Below are 21936 nucleotides of genomic sequence, written 5' to 3' on the forward strand. Positions count from 1 at the left end.
AGCAAAGAGAAACTCTTGGTACATACGCTTATCTTACAACTTCAGAGACATTAGAAAAGAAACCCACTTAATTCTCTTTCTGGAAAATTATCTAGTATCTCTGGTTTTGTAGGGATTCAAGTTGTGATGATTTAAAAAAAACTGTATACGTATATCATGGGCTTTTAAAAATTAGCATTTTAAGGGATATTTTCATTCTGAGGAAATAAATTGAATTTTTGGTATCTGCTTAATGACTTAGGATGTGCCATAGGTTTGGTAATTCACACTCGCTGTCTTTTTTACTTACACCCAGCTGGTAGCTTTTTTTTTCTGGGAGAAGATGCTTATCCTGTCATAGAAGCACATTAAAATCAGTGAGGCTATGGGTGCATGTGTCTCTCAGTGGGAGATCAGTTTGCGTAATCAAGGCCTGATGAGTCAATGGTAATGGAGAATCCATGTTGTTACTTACCTGAGTGATAGGGAAGAGAACAGTGACTGCAGCATGTATGGAGCATATTGCACTTTGAGTGGGAATGTGTAAAAAGCATTTCATAGTTTTCAGTGGAGTTTTAGTTCCAACTGACAACAGATAGAAGTGTGTCATCCTGCTAGGAGATCTTAAAAAGGCCAAAATTCCTTATTTTCATAGTTTTTATGCTTGTTTGCTTTTTAAAAAGCAGACATGACAGTGAGTGAGTGCGAAATACAAACATGGTTTTGTTATGAATTCTATTCTGAAATCAACTTCAAAGCTTTTATTTTAAACACAAGGAAGGTATGTACATTCACAGGAGCTACTTAATTTTTAGCTCATTGTACACATGAGAAATGAGTCTTTATTTTAACTTTGAAACCCAGATTTCCAAGATTGTAAGCTGGTTCAGCTTCATATGAAATAAATCAGAATTTTTAATTTATAAATATATACACCTGTATGCATATGTTTATGTGTATATACACACACAGATGACAGGTGTTACTTTACATTATAAAATTAACAACAAACAAAACCATAAAAGAACCTCATTGTCTGTTATGAATCAAAACAACTCTTTTCTTCTTCATATTTACATATGGAAACTCTATCTACCTTTTGTCATACTTCTTAATTTTAAAGCTTATCTATTTTATTAAATCAGACTTTGCTCTAATTTTTCACTCTCTTCATACAAATATATTTCTTAACTGGACATTCTCCACTTCTTTTTAATATTTTCTTGCTTTATTAATGAGGTTTTCAGTGACTTGGTTTCACACTTTTAAGCTAGGTAACTAAGTGGTTCTTCACCTGTACTCCACCAACCAGTGTTCTGTGGCTTATAAATGGCAGAAAAGTTGTATGTGACTAATAGAGAAGCAAACACCAATGTGTTGCTCTGTTTTGTGTGTATAAGCTGAATAAGTTTTCGATCACCTAAGAGTGAACTTTATGTATGTGAAGGTACAAAAGCATGTGAAATATCTGGGGAGGCAAGGGGGTGCATTGGAGACAATTCTAATGCTCCTGAAAGATTAAAAGCATCATTATTTTTTTGCTAGTGATCCTATGTCAGACCTCTCAGCCTCTGCAAGGTATACAGAAAGAAGTTTTTGTTACTGAGTTTTAATGAGGTTGTTCTTATATACTCCTCAAAAGCAATGCATGTATCTATATGAGTTTTCAAGATGGGAAAAATGAACTATGAAGTGGAGAGAAAACTCTCTCAGGTCAGCATGGTGTGTTGGTAAGAAAAGGACAGTCCTCAGCTGTACCCAGCAGATGGCATTTTTCCCCCTTATAACAACTAAATATTTTCAAAGCTATAATCTTTGGGTATTTTCATACTTAAAGCCTTTTCTTCACGGAGTATTAGAAGATTGCACTGTGAGCAAATATTTATCAGCATATTATAAATTAAATATAACGTCTACATCTCTAATTATAGGATAGAGAAGATTGGAATGAGGAGAGTGAAACAGGATTGTGGATTTGACTATTTTATTTTTTCTCCCTCAAGTCTGCATGTCAAAACCATCATTTTGCACAGATGTTTATAAAAGCACTGCACTTTTTTGGTGAATGTTAAAGCATCAAATATCAAATTCTCAGGATTTTAGCATTTTTTCTCGGGAGTTCAGAATTCTGCTTGCAAGTGGATATTCAGTTGTAGAAGATGAAGATCTGGATTTGTGGAGTAGTTTAAGACAGATAGTTTCTCAAGTGAATTGGATATCTCCTAATGAAGGCTCTGAACTATTATCTCCCCTCCAGAAGGAGAAATTTGCTATGTACATGGTTAACTCTTCTCAACTAATGTATCAGTAACATTTGTTGCATCTTATTTTGTAATTAAAATTATCTGTACACAGTTCTGACTCAGGACTTACTGTTGATCATTCCTGTCTCTTCAAGAAGAGATGCAGAAGCAACTTGAGTCTCACTGAGCGGGATGTTTGTGCTTGGTTTCTGCACAATGCTCACTTCTATAAAAATCTTCACATGTTACTTATGTCTTAAGAAAAATGTGCTTCCAAAGGTGAATTCTCTGTCATGATAAACTAGAATTAAGTTTTGGTTTTAGAAGAGGGGATGGTACTGCATGCAAATGCTTTCTTCCAGCTAAAACAAGACATAAATACAGCTTGTTTTAACAGCAGAAGTATTAAGCTTCAGTTTTTTGAATTATGTCACCAAAACAAAATATTCAAAACTGGTCATTTTTCTCTTTTGCTCAGCCATATAATAAGATATGATTAATGGTTTCTTCGTGGTGATAATTTCTCTGTTGTTTACTTTAGTTTTGCTCTCATTTTAAAAATAAGAGGAAGCTGTTACACAACCTGATTTTTTGTCATGTATCATATGCCAGTTGTTCCTTTGTAATATTCAGATACATGAAGTATGGAGGAATTTTCCATGTGTCTTCTGAAGATGATATCCTGCCTTTTTCAGAGATTAAGATTCTTGATGTTATTTGGCTGGCAAATTTTGTGGTTTGATAGAGCCTCTGTGAGCAAAAGACATGCCCATGCCCAGACTGTGACAAGAGGAGGGTCCGTTGTTTTACCCTTGTAAAACACTTTCATTTGAGTGAAAGTAAATTGGTCCCACACATCTAAGCCTGTACCAGTTCCTTAAAAACTTACTGTGTTGACAAGTTTACTGGACAAGCCTGAAGAAGAGCTATGAACCCTATTGACTACAGGAAAGAGCTAATATTGAACTTGCATAGCACTGTCCTGCTGTTTTCCCCTGGATAGACAGAGGGTCATTCATTTCCCAAAGGATTTTATACAGCACTTGGTCCAAAGGTATTTGTTGCTGAAAGCTGAGTTATGAAACTGATGACTGCTCTAAAATGAAAGTTTCACGCAGAAAGAGTTTTTAAACAGTCCAGAAATGCATAGTATAAAGATGCTATAGATGCAGACTTCGCAGAGTTGCTTCTCTATTGTGTTTTTTTACCAGGCTAATATTTAAACAGTGGTATCTAGTTATATACTCTTGTCTAATGATATGTCTTCTTGTTAAGAAGATATATCTGTTATTGCTCAACTTGAATTACTCCTTTCATTCACTAAATTTGAATTCATACAAATTTCTTGCAAGACAAAGTTCATACAAGATATTTCTGACAGAAAACCAGGGATGGATATGACAAAAGGGCAAAAATTTGATAACTATTTAAAGTTAATTTCTATAATGTAATAGCTCTGGAATCACAAATAGTGTAGTTTTTTTTTAACTGAAAAAATCAAATGGGTTTCTGAAGCTCTAAAACAGCAACTCTGTCAACAGAGAAGCTGGCGGCAGTTTTGTTCGGTTTCTTTTGACAAAGCCTCATTCTCAAGTTTCATTTAGAAGGGGACCTGAAAAGACAGAAATACTGATATTTACAGTAGGGAGTGACAGGAAGAAGCAGGGTGGAGGAAACCTGATTCTACGGAACTTCCTTCTTTACCCTCATTTTAGGTAATCTATTATTTGTTGGTACCTATGGTAGCTTTCTACTCAAGTAAACAAAACTAGAAATAAAAACGCTCCCAACTCCCATAACTCTTGAGTTTTGGTAGGTACCAATCAGTTTTTTAAATGATACAAATAAGACAACTGTTTCTATAAGACAACTGATAAGCTTAGACAAAGGTAGGGTTTATTGAAAATTGATGAATGGACAAAAGATAATGTATAGTGAGGAAAATAACCATCATTTCAACTGCAGTAAAGACAGACTAAACTGGATTTATGAAACTGGCTGGGATATTGGGGCAGTTGCAGAAAATCTGTTTGTGCCATGTGTGCAAGCTTGAGAAAGTTGAGAGTTGCAAAATTATTTCTTACCCACAAACTCTCAAGTATAAGATTGCACGCTTTCCTCCCTCAGACTACCTTAGCCTGGGCATCTTCATAACAACTTAATGAACAAGAATTCTCTAGCATCTCTAAAAACTCTTCTTCTTGCATTCTGGTCCTAATGAAAACAATTAACTTTTCCTTTCTCTTAGTTTTCAAATGTCAAATACAGTAATTATGTTTTGTCATAGCTGTGAGTGATTTATATCTGTTTGCTCTCTGATAGTAAATTTTCTCTGCCATAATAACAAGGTGGTATAGAAAGTCACTTCAAAAAAGGAATGGCCTATTTGATTTTTAAACAGATAAAGATTCCTCTGAAGGAACAACTGAAACTTGATTTTGCAGTATTTGTATTAATTGTTGTCTGATAGATATTCTTTTACTGCTTCAGGAATGTGTTTGCATATAAAGTTAGCCTAGAGTTAATTCTTTTTCTGTGCATTTAAAATCAGTCATGGATAAGACTTCTTCCAGTGTAAATATCAGGTGTGAAAAATTAAAACAATTTTCTGAATTTGAAATTAAATATTTAGACCAAAGAAAAGTAGAATTGCAGGGACTGTCAGTGTAATCTAATTGTTGCTAATCTCTGCATGTAAAATGTAGCAGAGAAATGTCCAAAATAAATTGAATTCTTCCACAAAGAGTTGACCCCAGTGGCTGTGCTGGGACAGAGCACAGAACCATAGCACAGAACCAGAGCACAGATCTGTTGTAGCTGAGTAAACAGAATAACTTTGACCACTCCTAAATTGCACTTCTTTTAAGAAACAAGGTTGTAAAAGAAGATATGAGACACTTGGCTCTTGGGTTTCCTAGCTGGTATAAAATTTGACAGCAGGGATGTGTTAAAATGTAGGTTTCCCATCATCTGTTACAGTAATATGTGCTCTACCAGTTTGCCCTTTTCTCTCTTCTCTCTCTTATTTCTGCGTTACTGTTCCCGGATAGATTCAATTTTGTGTTCCTACTGAAGTTTTATTCATTCTCCTTAATTCTCTCACCCATATTTGCATGTGAGTCTTCAGAGCTGGTTTCCCAGTAAAGGTGATTATTTTTTATTTGCTATCACTACTCCAAAGTGATTAAAGTCCTGGTTAAAATGCATAGAATTTCCATGAAATAGCTGGAATTGCATTCCTGTATGCCAATTGATAAGTTTTTCTCTTTGATGGTCTGAAGATGTAGCTGCTATATAGGAAAAGGCAATAGCTTATGTTATTTTGTTATGCTTATCATAAATATATTAAAAAGTAGCCAAATTTCTAGACATCAAAGTCTTTCTTCATACCTGAGATTTACTGCATGCTCCAATCCTTGTTTTTTCCCATCTGTTTTGCTTTGTCTAAGAAAACATACTACTTTTTCTTAGAGACTTTGTCCTACCTGAAATCAGATCTGAATTAACGTCACAATTTTTATAATGAACAATGTGGGGGTTTTTTTTCTGTGATACCGGTAATTAATTGCAGTTAGCTATATTACCTTAAAAGGCTTATTATCCATGCAGGTACCTCATAAAACCACCATGAGGATTTTCTGCTTGGAAAACCAAAATATACTGAACCATGTTGGAGTAATTTTTTAGCAAGCTTTTTTTAGCAAGGGTAAATTATAGTCCAAGAGGACATGCAAAATTGCTTGCAGTAAAAAATTATGTCTTGGAGGCATATTGCAAAATGGAAAAACACCGCTGCTTTACTGTACATTTGTTAATTAATAACTTAATAATTTACATTATATGAATCTTCTCAGAAAGAGATGAAAGAAGAGACAAAGCAGGTCATCCTGATACCAGTTAAATCAGTGGTTATCAGCCAGGGTCTGGGAGTAACCAATTTTTTGTCATGTACGGTTTGCATTTAATCATAATTGCTCTTTCACTTGTGCCCTACATAATGAAAACTAACCATTCAGTACAGTAAATGAAAAGATACAGAAATTTATTAAAGAATTCAATTATTTTTCCACACAGTTTATAGAAAATATACATTTCTGCAAGTTGCTTATCACACAGACTTCAGCTTATTTGACTTTCCAGAGTATGTCACATAAAGTCTAAAAGTCTAAAAATCTGGCATTGGAGAAAAACTAATACTGACAGTATATGAAGAGCTTGCAAAATGGTTGTATTAGACAAAAAAAATTGTAGAAGCTGCTCCTTAAGATGGTGATGCTTCCTGGTTCTCTTCCTCACACAGGGAAGTGGTTCTGGCTCTGTGGGAGTTCTTGGGGAGCAAACTCAGATGTCACTGTGTGCCAAGCGCCTGGGCAGGAGGGAGCCTGGCCAGTGCCCTGCGTGGTTTTAGTAGGGTTTAAGTTTTAGTGCAGATCATGGCTGCTCAGGAGAAACTGGAACAGTAGTTATGAACCTTGGAGTTGTTGATGTGAAGCAAATGCTGTGTGTGGAGCAGAGGCATCTCAGAAGGTTTTGTTTGTTCCTAATCCTGTCTGCCTTCCATTTCTTAGCATTGTCCAAGCTGCCATCATTCCAGTGCATTCCCACTCCCCTCCTGGTGGCTCTGATAAAAGTATGCTTCCCCTCTAAATTTGGGAGCTGGGATAAAAGGTCCAAGAAAGAAGGAAGAGGGGTGGAATGTATTGAAGGGATATAGCCATCTTTAAAAGTCTGTAGAAAACAAAATCAAGGGGCATCTGAACATTAAAGTCATAAATAAAGACAGAGAAATGGATAAAGGGGTTGCTGGAGGAGATGTGGCACTTCTGAAGTGAAGCAGCACACCCTCATACAAAGCAATGATTTTCCTTATTGAGAAAGGAGCCTTACAGGTCAGGATACAGGGGGTTTTTTTGTTTTTTGGGGTTTTTTTTGAGCAGAGTAGCACACCAGAAACACAGAGCAGCTTTCCTGCAAATGCCTTCTAGATTACAGATGCAATAATCAGTATTACAGTGTTGTCAGTTGATATTACAAGATAATTTATTTTGTCCTTTATTTTGTCACACCCAGGAATGCTGCATTTCTTAATACTTCAGAATATGGAATACTACATTTATGTCCATTATGACCTGAAGAATTTCTGTAAAAGAAATTTAATTTACAAGTTTATGTGATGATTATGCTGAGGGATTTAATTTTATAATTAACAGAGGAACTAAATCTTGCACCTTCCATACAGGTTTCAGTAATGAGAGTGAAGCATTCATTAGAGTTCATGAAGTCTCTGACAGCCTTCCTACCTTATTTTGGGTGGTAGATTTGTTTGCAGCAGATGGCTGTTCAAGCATTCTGCTGGTGGCGCTTGGGTCTGGGTAGAGTGGCAGCTGGGTGCATATCCTATATTCCAAACAAACAATTCGTTGTTCATTACAGGCTTCACCTTGGGATTGCAATCTGCATAGTCCCCCATGAACCCATACCTAAATGGTTTGTAGACTGTAATTCAATCATTTTTCTGGTTGTGCATGATTAATTAATAAAGTATTTATTTTGAATAAATGATTAAAGTGGTGTGGAGAAACAGGAAGAAAATCAGTTGGAGTGGTCTGGCTGTGTGCATACATATGGCTAAGGGTGCTCTTTCATGATGCCTTTCCATGGAGGATCTTTAATAAGAAGATGGGAATTTTCATACTGATTATATCTCTGATCAATGTAGACAGGTGAATTTTATATTATTTGTTTTATTTTAAGAGGAAATTTTTAGTCTTCTAGATATTTTTATTATGCACATGCAGGTTCAATCCCTGTTTCTCTTGTGCAACAGAGCAGTGTCGATGAGCTCCAGTTTAATTATGTGTTTTGTGATTAAATATTTATCATATTTGAATTCTCACTCAATTGGCATAATTCAGTGACTCCTTGTTCTTTTGTTACAAGAAATTAAATATAGATAATCAATCAATCTTTGGTTTGCCCAGCATTGTGAAAAGGATACTGTTACCAACTGCTTTACTCAGGGTACCCCTGAGATCTTGCCACCACTAGTGTGGCATGCAGGGCACTGGGAAAACTGGAAAACTGTTGGAGCATCTGTGCTGTCAAATAAAGGGCAGAATGGGGGAAATTATAGCCAGATGAGATCACCCCATCATAGCTTCTGTGCCAGTTCTTTGTCATGGTTTTTCGGTAATAACAACCTGTGTTAAAATTGCAGAGTATTCAAATTTCCAGCTTTGCTCTTATGATTTAGCATAGTTGTGCAGGACAGAAGTCTGAGGGTTGGGGTTTTTTTGTGTTTGTGGGTTGGGTTTTTTTTCGTTGGTTGGATTTTTCTGGGGTTTTTTGGTTGTTGTTTTGAATTATTTTGATTGGGTTTTAGGTTTTTTGTTTGGGGGTTTTTTCTTTTTTCTTTTTTTTTTTTTTAATTAGACCAAGAACAAAGGAATGACAAAACTTCATGGGGAAAGAAAATTCAGTGAGCTTTGAAGTCAACCCTTTAAATATTAGGAATTAACAAGAGTTCTAGTTGACAGGCTCATTCACATTATGATACATTCCTTAGTTAAATGGTGTAAGTACCTTTCCCTTATTCATATACAAAAGAGCATATATCTGCCACTTCAGAGGAAAGTAATGCTGAGATTGTATGAGTGATTCTAAATACAACATCAGCTTCCTTTCAAAGTGATGAACTTTGTAATCTAGCTAAAGTTGCCAGCCATTGCTTCATAACTTGCTTCATCAGCAGACTTTCTCCGTTCATGACTTTTTCTGATTACTAATAAATATATTAAACAGTCTGTTACATAAATTGAGTAGTCATTTGGCCTTTGCTGAGATGGAAACTGACCATTTATTCTGCCTGTCCAATCTCTTAAGCAGGGTTTGGTCCATAACAGTAAGAAGTGTCTTCCATCTAAAAGTACTTACTGCCTAGTTTTATGGGCTTTTTAAAATAAATTACCATGGAAGAAGACTGTAACAGACGCCTTTTGGCAGTCTGAATCGATTATGTCAGTGTGCTGCCTCTCCCGTCCCCCACTACTTTTCAAGCACTCTTTCATTAAAATGATCAAAAGAGAAGCAGATGCAGCCACAGTGTGAATGCAGGGGATGTGCAACCTCCTAAGTAGCACTGCCATGCGTGGCCACGGTAGGCATGCTGAACAATGCTGAACTAAAGGGTAGGGCTCTGGGAAGTTTGCAGAAATTACTCTATTTTTGTGTGTAAGATTGACTTTTTTTTTTTTTAATAGCACTTCAGACCCTCCATATTAAGAAATGTCAGAAATCTTGGGTATGCTGCATCAGGATTTGGTGATTTATTTCACCTTAATTATCAATATAACCCCAGAGCTTTTCTTTTAAGTGCCCCTTTGTTTCTTCAGGGGTTTCATTCCAGTGGCTACAAACAAATCTACTACCTTTTCAACAGTCTCCCTATCTTACTTGCTTGCTTCCTGTATTTCCACATGATCAAGTGAATCTACTGAACAATTTTTTTAAACAGTTTTCTACTGGGATATGCTTGAAATGTTTTTTTTCATTATCTCACTTCTGTATCTTACTTGCTGTTAGAAATCTGTTTTTCTTAAGTAACTCTTGAAACACTGCAATGTCTTTGTTTTGACTTGAAAATATCTGTAATGAGACATTTTATTGATGTCCCGTGATACAAAGCTTCGCGCTGTGGTATCAATTCTTCACTTAATTCTGGTAGTTGAATTTGCCGTATTGTGATGTCTGTTATATTTTAAAAGATGGCCAAGGTGAAAGGACCCTATGGGGTCATGGACTAGAATGTGGATTTATGGTGTTCCAGTGAGGCCACTGCAGAGCTGTGTGAGTGCTTTGGCTTTGTGATACATGGATAAATCTGGGCAGAGTTGCATCACAGCCAATGTCAGGCAGATCTTTCAGCAAATTGGGAATAGCTCCTAACTCCTGTCCTATATTTCAGTGAGATGAAAGGGATGATATTCAGAAAGAAAAATTGATGTTTACGATCAGAAATAGATTCTAATAGTGAAATCTCTTGAACTACGTAATAACCTCCCAAAGGAAAAGGCAAGCAGCTTATTTTCCAGATAATTTATGGCCAGCCTGGCCAAATTGCTCATTATACTACTGGGAGTAATATTCCATTGGTGGAGGAATGGGCATGATTATTTAATGGGTACTTTTTGTTTCTACTTAGTTTTCCTTTCTATTTTTTATGGATAGGTTATATGTAAATGTAGTCAAAATGCTTCTTTATGTTATTTGCTTGTAAACCAAAGCCAAACAGGCTTTGGGCAAACGTTAATATATTGTCAGTGCTAGACATAAATGTAGCAAAAAAAAAAAGAAGTGCTGTTTGGAAACATCTGATATTGTAGTTTTATTTATCCAGTGCAAGAATGTGCCTTGAAAAAATCTCCCTGTCTTTAGGAAAGTCTTTGTATACAAACACCCCCAACCCCCCCAAAAAAAACCCCACCACAGCCAAACACTTTTTCAAAAATTAATGCAAATTAAATGCCGCTAATTCAGAGTAAACCTTCATATTAGTCAATTTATTCTTTTCTGTGGTCTAGAATCACTTGCAGACCATTACCTCAGATATGAGGTCACTCCAGTTTGCAGTTTCAAGCCCTTTAAATGTAATTTTTATTTCATTTGGTATATAAGAGCAGTGACATTGTTCAGTGGCAGTGTGTCTTTCAGGGATCAGTTACTGCCAAGATTCCCATTATCAACAGTCAGTGACAGATAGTGATTTACTGTAGGGAGTGAGGTAGTTCAGTGAAGCCTTTCAAGTACCACACATAGGAGCTCGAAGGGCAATTAGCACATAACATTGATATTGTTGCCTGAGTTGCATGTGCTTGAAAGCACCATGCTTATTAATACAACAAATGGCACACACTATTGTAGTACTGAAGTGGAAGGGCAGAGGGTGTTAAATTCAAGTCTGTAGTTTGTGCTACCCACTGCGTTTTTCCCTGGGAATATTATGTAGAATACACTTTTACGTTAATTGTCGTCACCATTAACTTGGCTTGGACTATTCTGCAAATGCAGAATTCATGGAATGAAAGAGGTTTGCTTACATTTCAGTGGGGTTGTTTACTGTAGAGATGAATTTAGCATTATAAAACTGTTTAGAGTCTCTTTTTTTGCACTTTAATGTATTGCTTCCCAACCTTTTTCCCCTTGTGTTCTAACCCAGGATTTTTTTCATCTTTACTATGGGACCCATCTTCTTGGGATTGAAATCTTTTCACTACCAACCTCTGTGAGGCCTCTGCAAATCTGCCCACAGCATATGAAGGATGAAATTGTTACATCAGTTCCCAGTGCCATTGTGTAGCTGCTTTTTGCTGTTTCTGACTATAAAATGGCAGTAATCCATGTATCTTAATCCCTTTATCTCATCATCTCATCAGTGGAATTCCTCTTTAATCATTTCTGTTAGGGTGAGATCCCTTCCAGGCAGACACTAAGGATGTGTCAGGTATCAATCCACTGTTCATATAAACCAGAAAAAACCTGTCTGATCTGGAGAGAGTTCTTTCAGGTAAGAGAACAGACCACAGCAGAAGCTGCCCCTCATCCTTTGTAGAAAGCAGTCAGTTCCATCTATGTTACCATTAAAAGTAGACATATGCGTACAACATCAAGATGAGTTTTGGAGTTCTGGAAGTTTCTGCAGTTTTGCATGCCCTCAAATACCTTTGTGATTATAAAATACAACAGTGAAGTTTAATTACATCCAGCAAAGCTTTTGTGGCAGGCTGTAGCACCAAGCTCCTAAAAACAAGCACAAACTCATCTAGAATCAAACTCATAAAGGGTCAGATGCTCTGGTGGTTGCAGGAGGTGGTGAAACAGGCAACCATCAAGAAAAAAAACAGAAATAAAGTATCAAACTACTTGACTTGTGTTGAGTGATGAACTACTCTTCAAACATAATGTATGTCAAGTTAAATTTTAGGATTGCCTAATAAAATACTGCAAGACATTATTTGATCAATTGTGACCAGTTCTGGAATTTTGTAAGCGCTTTTGTTGAAATGTAAGGAAGAACTTGCATGTTTCCTAGGGGTAGTGAATAATTGAAGCATTGCTGTAGGCAGCTCTGTGCCCACCACTGCGTGTTGCGGGGCAGCTTTCTTCCTGAGAAACCAGGCACCTCAAGCCATATGCTTGTTCATTGGTCATAATTTTCCTTCCACACATTCCACCTTTCCAGTGCCAATTACCTCTTTTCAGCCCTCCTACTGCACACACTGCATTTTTCACTCCATACTCCATGCTTTCCAGGCCTATCTGACCTCTGTGCTGTTGTCTAAAGCTGCAAGTCTGTCTGTGTCGCTGCACAATGTGTCCAGTCTTGCACCACAGCAAGCGCAGGAGCTGCTGCCTCGCACAGGAGCAAATTACCGCGTTCAGATAATCTGCAGTAACTTGCTCCTGTGGGAGGTAGCGGCTCCTGGCTCCTCCCTGCACCTTTATTTCCCTGCATGCTTCTTTCTGGAAACCTCGTTCCATAATCTGCACAGCAGCACTAGGATCCAGGTAGCCTAGAGGGAGACTCACAGCTGGTTTGTGTATGAATCACTCAAAAGTTAATGTGTTCAGCTCTAGTTTGAGTGGTCCTGTTTGATAACCTGAGTGGATTTTCAAGGCAGCCTTTGAGTCTGAATGGGTGGGCCTTTGCAGTACAGATCACCTCCCAACAAGATATGGAGGAAATATTTGACACCTGCTTTTCTGTCTTCACAAAATGCTACTTAATGGCTGGAGCATTGGTGGATTGGTGAGTAGTGCCTGAATTTTTGTCGGTATTGTCCTGAAATCACAGAGTGGTTTGGGTTCCAAGTTCCAAGCCCCCTGCCATAGGCAGGGACACTTTCCACTAGACCAGGTGGCTCAAAACCCTATCCAGCCTAGTCTTGAACACTTCCAGGGATAGGGCATCCACAACTTCTCTGAGCAACCTGTTCTCACCACCCTCACAGTGGAGAATTTCTTCCTAATACTTAATCTAAACCTGCCTTGTTTCAGTTTAAAGCCATTTCCCCATGTCCTATCATTACAGGCCCTTGTAAAAAGTTCCTCTCCAGCTCTGTTAACCGCCCCCTCCCCTTTAGGTACTGAATGGGTAATTCACTTTCATCTTAGCATGTCTTAGTGAGTTAGCAGAAACAGACTGTGTATGGAGAAGAGGAAATGATCAGGCTTCTTCAAAATGTGCTGCCTTCATAAAATCCATATCCACTCTACTTCCCATGGCCAAAGGCAATAGGAAAGAGGAAATGGTACTGGGAATGCCCCAGCCCCCAGACAAGGTCAGCTATGCTCAGGGAGGATGAACTCTGTGGTAAATCAGTTTCTGCAGCTCCCATTCTCTAATCCTTTTGTCTTCTCCAGCCCAGAGCTCTATCCCAGTGCTTTCCAGCCCAGAGGGCTGCTTTGTCACTCCTTTGTACCTTTTCTCATCCCTTGTATTCCACATCCCCTGCCATCCGTCAGTGCCTTACTGCAAGTTTCCTTTTACTCAAGTTCTTAGTCCTGTCCTGTATTTATTTGCATTAACCACTCTCACATCACTGTTGCCACCACACTTTTTGGATCACTTGGCCTGACCATGCCTACTCCTATGGTCCACTTCCCCCACAAACAGCAGTGCCTGGCTTCTGCAGCTTGGATTTTGAAAACATTGTGTATGTTTATATCCCAGAAAAGACCAAATCTGGGGAAATCTTGTGATAACTATCTGGCAGTATTTTCTTGGTACTGGAAGGGCCTTTAAAGACCTTGATATTATATTGTCAAAACTCTGAAATCATTTGTCCAGACACTTTTTGTGTTTTTATGTAGTTTGCATTGAATTTAACTGTGCAGCCCTAACAGGCACATTGGGCTAGCAGTCTGCTCCCTTGGGTGTATAGGACAGGAGAGCACAAAGTGTCGTATTACATATGGAAAACACATCTTAAAGAACTACTGCTTCTTGGAGTCATGATTCTTTCCTTTGATGTACAGAAAATATTATTATATTGATAATGTATTGAATTGAAGAGACTACAAATAAAATACGTCAGTCTGTAAGCTAGGCAACTTTGTATATTGCTATATATTCTTAAAGAAAAATAAATCTATGTGTTGAAATGCCAGTAGGCATTCAAATTTTTGATGACTGTTTCTCATAATTTCAAGGTAATTATTTGAAGTGAAATTCAAAGATGATAATTGTGCTGTGAAACTGTCACCACCGTTTTGTAGCCTGGTATTGATTTTCGCCACTTACAAGTGATACCTAGCGTTTATCACGGTTTGCTGTTGAGTACTGCTGATGGTGTTTTAAGAGCAGACCTGCGCAAGTGTAAGAAATAGTAGATTGTCATTTAAAAGACAACATTGGCATGTAAGTGCTTAAAATCAAACTTGCTTACCATTGGAAAGTCTTTAAAGGCAAAGGGTAATTAGTTGAGAGTATTAGAAGAGAATATCTGTATCAATGTAGACACATGGAAGTTTATGATAGAAAGTTAATTTTAGGTACTTAAAAATACATTGGTCTTGTGGTAAAGAAGAACTCCAAAACCAGATATGTATAATTTGAATTTTCTGACTAGCGAGAGGTACATCTTAGTGGCCATTTAGAGGTCAGTTATGCTGAGTTTCTATGGATGAGATCGAGTTTGGCACATACTCCTCTGTCTCACCCCTCAACGGCACATGGCTTTTTGGTACTGCTACTGGTGGCTGCTGAGGAGATGGTAACACTCTTGCAGTAGCTTGGCTTGTTCCAGAGTCTCAGCAATGACTCTTGTCACAGTCTGCTTGCCTCTCCAGGCTCTTCTGTGTGAGCTCAGTCTCTGAAATACAGAGATTATGCTACAAGAAAGACCTGGAGTAAAAGAGTTTAGACAAGTGATGAGGTTGGATATTTTTTAATTGCTCAGACCATTTAGGGGCATAAACCCCCTATTTCAGAACATTAAGATTGTATTAGGGTACTCATTTCAACCTTCTTGAGTTCTTAAATGGAAACTGACTACATGTTGGTGATACAATTTTGAACTACAGAACTCAAGAGGAATGTGTAAACAGAGAAATATAGAATACAACCTCTTATTTAAGGAAGGGAGAGCTACAAATAACTCTGTTCCCTAATATTTTTCCAAACACGGCATTGAATTAACATTGCTTTTTGAAGTGCCATGTGAATACAAATAAAAAGTTATAAATCAAATACTTTTTAGCAGAGGCAGTGAAAGATGAATAAACAGTAATCAGCTTATACTTTGTCAGTATCAGTCTTGTTAAGGAAGTCAATTCTTGCAGTTTGTTTGGAGCTTCATCAGTGACAGACAATTGAGCAGTGTCTTGGAAAGACCAGTCTTAAGGTTCCCTGGATGTTTGTTACTTCTAACTAAAGCAATCCTAAAGACTTAGATTTTTAATGATACTACATCTTTATCTGATAAAGAAAACATGAATCATAACCACATGGGAATAATCATACTGTATGTTTTCTCTTTTTTAAGGTCCCTTTCTAGAAATATGCTAGTGGATTATTTTATTTTTCTTTTCTGTCTTACAGTAATTAAGTGTTGTTCTTTTTAAGAATACATTGTTGCTTTAAGATGCCTTCCTCTGAAATATGGTGACCTACCTTGAATCCTTTTTGCAATCTCTTTAAACCTTCTTTGCTAATTACTTCCCATATGTTTCTTTCAATTTAAAAAACCCTTAAATATTTTCTAATTTTGCTTTATAGCCTTAGGAGAAAATTTGATCAATATGCTGTATTTTCCAGTTCCAGATACCTGAGTTCTGAATAAATTTGACTTGTTGTGACTGAAAATGAGTTTGCTAGGCTTATCCTGACTTACATATACTACTGAACCATTGGGAAACAGTACAAGTCTTCCCGATGGAGTCTGGCACACTGATAGGGAAAGGGAAGAGTCCCCTTGCCTGTCCGTACTGTGGCTGATGTGGTCTGATCCTTATTGTTCTTTCCGTCCTTTGGGTGTTTCTGTTGGTGCACTGGACATTTTTATGTACCATATCTAATTGCAGAAGGGTTTTTTGAAGAGTGATAGTTCAATACCTCTTCTTACTTAACTGTTTTATATATGTGATTGTTTTGACTTTGTAATTTTGCTCAGTTCCACCAATTCCCATGGTTGGTGAACCAGTTTAAATTCATGTATGTCATACTGTTGTCAGAACTGGGGAGAATCAAGATCATACTAAGATGTATATGTTCTGTGGGGTCAAAATTACTGACTGTCATCTAAGTTTCTGTTTCTTTTGTTTATGAAAACAGGCCTGGTAATGGTGAGAAATGAGTCGAAAATTACAGGTGGCTTAGTTATTAAAAAAAAATTCACTCGGTATGAATTATAAGTGTATATATACATATATTTATATATGTTTAATAGTGTAAGAAAGAGACACCTCAGTGTCATTGCTTAAGCTGAGTGATGCCTATATTTTTACTTATTTCTGGCTATTTAATTTAATTCATATGTGAGGTCTTGTTGCTAAAGGGAATGGGATGTAAAATTGAAAGAAAATATAAAATGGGAAACACTTAAAGAAAACTTGGAGCTGTGGAAGACTATGATGGGGTTTCAATGTCCCTTTTAATCAAAACAGAAACTCTTTCCAGGGTATGTAATCAAAAAAGTTCTCATTATTATGAACAATCTGTTTTTCAGTGCAATGCTTATGAGGCTCTAAACTGGAGGGAATGACTGCTGGGCCTTTCCTTAGCAATGCTGTTCGTAATAGCAGTGCCCTAATGCTCCTCTGGGATTTGGAGTTTGTGTACTGATAGAATTGACTTGCACAGTATCTGCAGAAACCAAACTCTTTTCCAGAAGTATGAGCAGGCATTTGAGACAACTTACCGCACTGTCCCTCTGCATCTTCCTGGTGTATGCAACAACTTCATTGAGACTTGAAGAGGACTGCAAGCACAAGTTCTGTCTGGGTCTCTTTCTATTTAGCAAGCCATTAGATGATATTACAGAGATTCTCTATTATTTCTCTACTCCTAGTGATGTCATTTTTGTATTACTGTGCATACTTTTATGTACTCTAATCTGTTTTAACTCTTGGGCTTGCTGCTCTGAATGTGTGTTTATTATTCCTTTCTCTTGCTGTCTCTTTGTCTCTAATGGTCTCTAATAAATAGAAAAGGAACATACCTGCCATTCTTCACATTACTGAGTGACATCCATCACAAAGAAACCTTGTGAAATTATTTTGTTGAATAGCTGCTTGCAACATAAACATGAATTACTGGGGTGCATCCATCTTTAATGCACGTCTTTCCTTTTTTATAGTAGTTCAAATACAATTGTGTAACCAGACTGGCAAGGGTAGCTCATGCTATCATGGTGAAGATTGTTACCCTGCTAGGGTTTGGTAACAATTACTGCAGATGCAGAAAAACTTCTGGATGTAAAGTGATATCTTAAAAGATTTTTTTCATTTTTTAGGCTACTCACCCAGAATGTTGGTCTTCTTTATGTTGGAAACTTTGACAGACCTTTTGCACAAATTAAGGTACGATTAATAAGCTGGGGGGGAGGGGGATATTTCAATCATTGCATTTTATATGATTTAGAAAAACAATGGGAATTAGTGCTGCTTTGGTTATGTTTACCATATTCTGGGTTTGCTTTTGGTTTAATATTTGCTCTTAACTTGTCAAAGAAGCTTTGTCCAATCCTCTTTTGATTAATTTTGACTCTGATTTAATTATCAGAAGGTTTCATGTCAGAGACATTTCAAAGCAAAGTCACTTTTGGAGCCCTGTAGTTCTTTTAGTGATCCTTGACAGGGAAGACACTGCAGTAAAAAGCACAGATTGTTTTCCCAGTATTATTAGATTTATTATGAAAGACTCATACAATTGCTGGAAAATAATTTGTCTTTTATGACTTATTGTTTCTTTTTCTTCAGTGGAACTATAATAGTTTCATGTTTCTAATTGCTAGTTGCTAATTAGCTACTGTCATGTCACTTGCAAACAAAAATGTTTTACAAGAATATATGGACTGATTCTGACGAATGTCATTAGTATTTTCATTAGAACAAAGAGAGGGAGGCATTAGCATTTCAGCTATTACTTTGCTATGTGGAAATGTGGTATCTGTTTTAGAATGCTAAAGTGTTCCCATGTCCCAGATGATACCTGTAATTATTACATATTCTCCACTCTTGACTGCATTGTTCCCTCCATACTGGGCAGATGCTTGTGCCTCAGAATTTTAAAAGCCTTGGTTTTGTCTTACATCAAAATGAAACTGAATTTCTAAAACTAAAATGTGTTCTTTTGCTATCCCTAATTATGTTACTAAACAGTATTCCCAACGGTATCTAGCAAATACTTTTTATAACTTAAACATTGCCAAATTATTCTTTTTGGTTCAACCTAGGCCTTATGTCAAGAAAAGTGGTGAGCAGTCATTCTCTATTCCTGATTTTTATTTTCCCCATCTTGCATCTTCCAAACCACAGAAACGAAATCTATGTAATTGCTCCTGGAATCCAACCTGTAACTCCAATCAATACCATTTTTTTCTGTTCGACATACCCTTCTGTATTACTATTGTTGCCTTTTATGGGGGAGGGGATGGCATAGTATTGAAGATATGGGCACAACTGCGTTTTCTGTTGTGTCAGCAGTTCTTTCTTTGTATATGGTACAATGCTTGGTAAATACCTGACATACAGGTAATTTGAGGAAGTTAATACTAGACTTTCTGGTAATATATCACTGGTGTAGTCTCATCCTAAATGTTGTGTTTGCCACAGAATAGGTACCACAGAATATGGATAATCAAAATAAATTTCAGTTGCTACCTTCGGAAAACAAAGCCTATTTTCCACTTAATTACTGTAGATTACATTGATATGTTTGAATAAGCTAATTCCACAAGCTGTACTCTATAAAATATAATTTTTGTTTTTGGAGCCATAGGCATTTATATGGGAATGTGTTTGCACACTGTTGCTTTGCTTTGCTTTGCTTTGCTTTGCTTTGCTTTGCTTTGCTTTTCTCCTGGTGCTAAAGGCAATGCTGAAGTGGTGAGCTGATTGGTGTGGCTTGTTATTATCGTCAACAGGGAAATGGCATGTAGTTAGCAAAGACAAAAAGCTTCTGAAATTGAGGCTCCTCTCTGATTGCTTGAGATTCTACAGGGATGTTTGCTGCACGGCAGTCAGAGGAACTGGTATAGAGTGATGAGGTCACAACTTCCTAGGGATCCTCAGCATCAAAAAAAAAAAGGGGGGGGAATAATAATTCACATTGAGAGCTGGTGCTGCAGAAAGAAGTTTATGTACTCTAGAGATGTACAATGGTCTCTCGTAACTGTTGACACAGGTTTTTTTTTCATTCTTCCCCCAGCACTTCTTCAGGTGTTTAATATGCATTTGCTGATGATTCCATCAGTTAAAAGACCAGTGAGCTACATATGGTCCTGGAATAGATATAAGGCAGAGTCTTTATAACCTTATAGTTCAGAAATGCTTTTACACACTGTGTGATATATTGGTCTCTCTTGTTATATAAATTACCAACTCGTGTTCATTTGCAAACATCCCAAGTATTACGTAGTCTATTAAGATATAGCATTTTTTGCTAAACGTGTGCATTAAGGAATGTTCCAAACCACTACAGTCCTCTGCCAGTGTAGATTTATTACTCAAAGTGGACCATTATTAGACAGCAGTACTTCCAGTGCATTTTAGTGCACTTTCACTTGGACAAGTAGGAATGTTACCAGGTCTTTGAAATATTCATAGTAAACATATAAACTGCCATGCTATTACTCACAAATTCATGTTTCAATTTATGTCCATTTGCAAAACTGCAAAAAGAAAAACTCCTGATCAAAGTATCCTTTCCCAAAAGCAAACAAGTTTGTTTTTCCAAAACTGTGCTGCAGATAATTGCACCAATGTCTTTGATGATGAAGAACTGTAGATGGCAATTCCGGGAAAAGAGTTTGAACTACTAATGTCTCTTCTAGGATGATTTTTCTATGTCTTTCTTTCTTATATCAATATTTCATTAATATATATTAATATTTATAATGTTTCTGAGACATAGCTGAACCGTTAAGATTAACTGAAATTACTTCATCTTCCTCCTGAACTTGCTTTCAGTGTTATCAGTGGTTGTGCATGATAGGTGTTGGATATCTATACTATATTATTCAAGAGAAAAGTGAAGCATTCATTCCTCAAGCTTTTGAATCCTGCATCTGGTAGAAGATAGATACAAGAAACTGGAAAAAAGAGTGTATTCCTGGCTAGAGGGATCTGCCTGGAACTCTAACTTTTCTAATAATGTGCTAATTCATAGGTACTGCAAGATTTTGGATGTTGCTACTTTGAACAGTTTATTATAGAACTTTTAAGTTTTTTGCATAGTGTTTGTGATTGCTCTTGTTCTGGGGTAATACTTAGTGAGTTTCAGTAAGTTCCGTGACTTATATAAATGATGGTTGTTTCAGTTAGCTTCTGAGACTCTTTAATTAATTATTTAAAAAATCTGCTATGGTAATGGTTTCCCATTTTTTTTCCAGGGGATTATTCTTTAAGGTGATATTGAAGGAATCAATTTAATAGCAGGTAGTTACTTCTAATAATTTAATTTTGTTCCTAAATAAAATGATTCTAAATTGTTGTTTAATTCTAGTGTCCATTCAAAGGTGCTGTAGAACAGTTTCACCATAAATGTTTGCTTTCAGTATCTTTTCCCATTTAAATTATGTCAGTAGTAATAATAGTAGTTACTCTTGTACACTTCTGCTTTCTTTCAAAGAACTTTGGAGCAACGTGATGATTTGCAGCTTTCTTTGGATCTTAAATGGTTGTATTTATTAAATAACTCTTGGAAATTTGTTTAAATTAAAAAAGTTGCTATAAGTGATAATCTTGATCAAGAAGATAAAGTATTGTCATCAACAGGAATTAACTGTCAAGCTTTCTTTAAGCTTTTCTTCCTAAATAGTTTTAGTGTTCTTTTGCTAACAATGAAGTTATTAAAGCAAAAACTTTATGGTAGAAATTTTGTGTTTATTAGAAGTAACTAAATCCATTGTCCCAGCATACATAATAGTTGCCCAATGGAAGGGTGTGTTAATGGGGTTTTATGAAACATTGTTTTTAAACTTGAGATTTGATCAATGTAGATTACAATGAAAACTTAGCTACATTATATGCAGTAATTGTATCTATAAAGGAAATAATATTTCTTAATCAATTTATTAGGATTTTCAGTTTTTACAGTTCAGTTCTTGGTAACTTCTCGGGTTAGGGGAAATGGTTCAGTACACTGTGTTCTCCATTATTAATAAGTAATGAAGCTTCTGGCAGTCTTTACTATGAGCTAATGACTAGTTTCATTTTTTGGCTTTCTTAGCACATTAAATTACCATTTTAATAAAGATTAATTACTACTATTTTATTTTTAGTATTTTAAGAGTAGTTATTAAAAAGATTCATAGTAAGTACTACTTTGTTCAAAATAGAATTGTTCGATTTAATAGAATATGAGGATACATACATTGAAAAGAATATTTTGAAAAGAATAATGTGTTCTTAGTATTTTGTTTCTATGATAGGAGCCCAGTAGAAAGATTCTGAGCTTTAAATTTGCTTTTGGGGAATTTGCTGCTGTAGTTACAGC

The 21936-nt window shown here is 36.5% G+C and overlaps 1 protein-coding gene across 1 annotated transcript in view; it reads left to right on the forward strand.

Annotated features, from left to right (window-relative positions):
- RNGTT (RNA guanylyltransferase and 5'-phosphatase) overlaps positions 1-21936 on the forward strand; it is a 168778-nt gene that overhangs the window by 118131 nt on the left and 28711 nt on the right. Inside the window, exon 14 of the mRNA XM_085056366.1 lies at positions 17732-17798. Coding sequence (XP_084912492.1) covers positions 17732-17798 — 67 coding nt within the window. The remainder of the gene's footprint in view (positions 1-17731; positions 17799-21936) is intronic.

The sequence above is a fragment of the Lichenostomus cassidix genome, chromosome 3 (genome assembly GCF_008360975.1).
Source record: "Lichenostomus cassidix isolate B80296 chromosome 3, HeHo_3.0, whole genome shotgun sequence".
NCBI lineage: Eukaryota > Metazoa > Chordata > Aves > Passeriformes > Meliphagidae > Lichenostomus > Lichenostomus cassidix.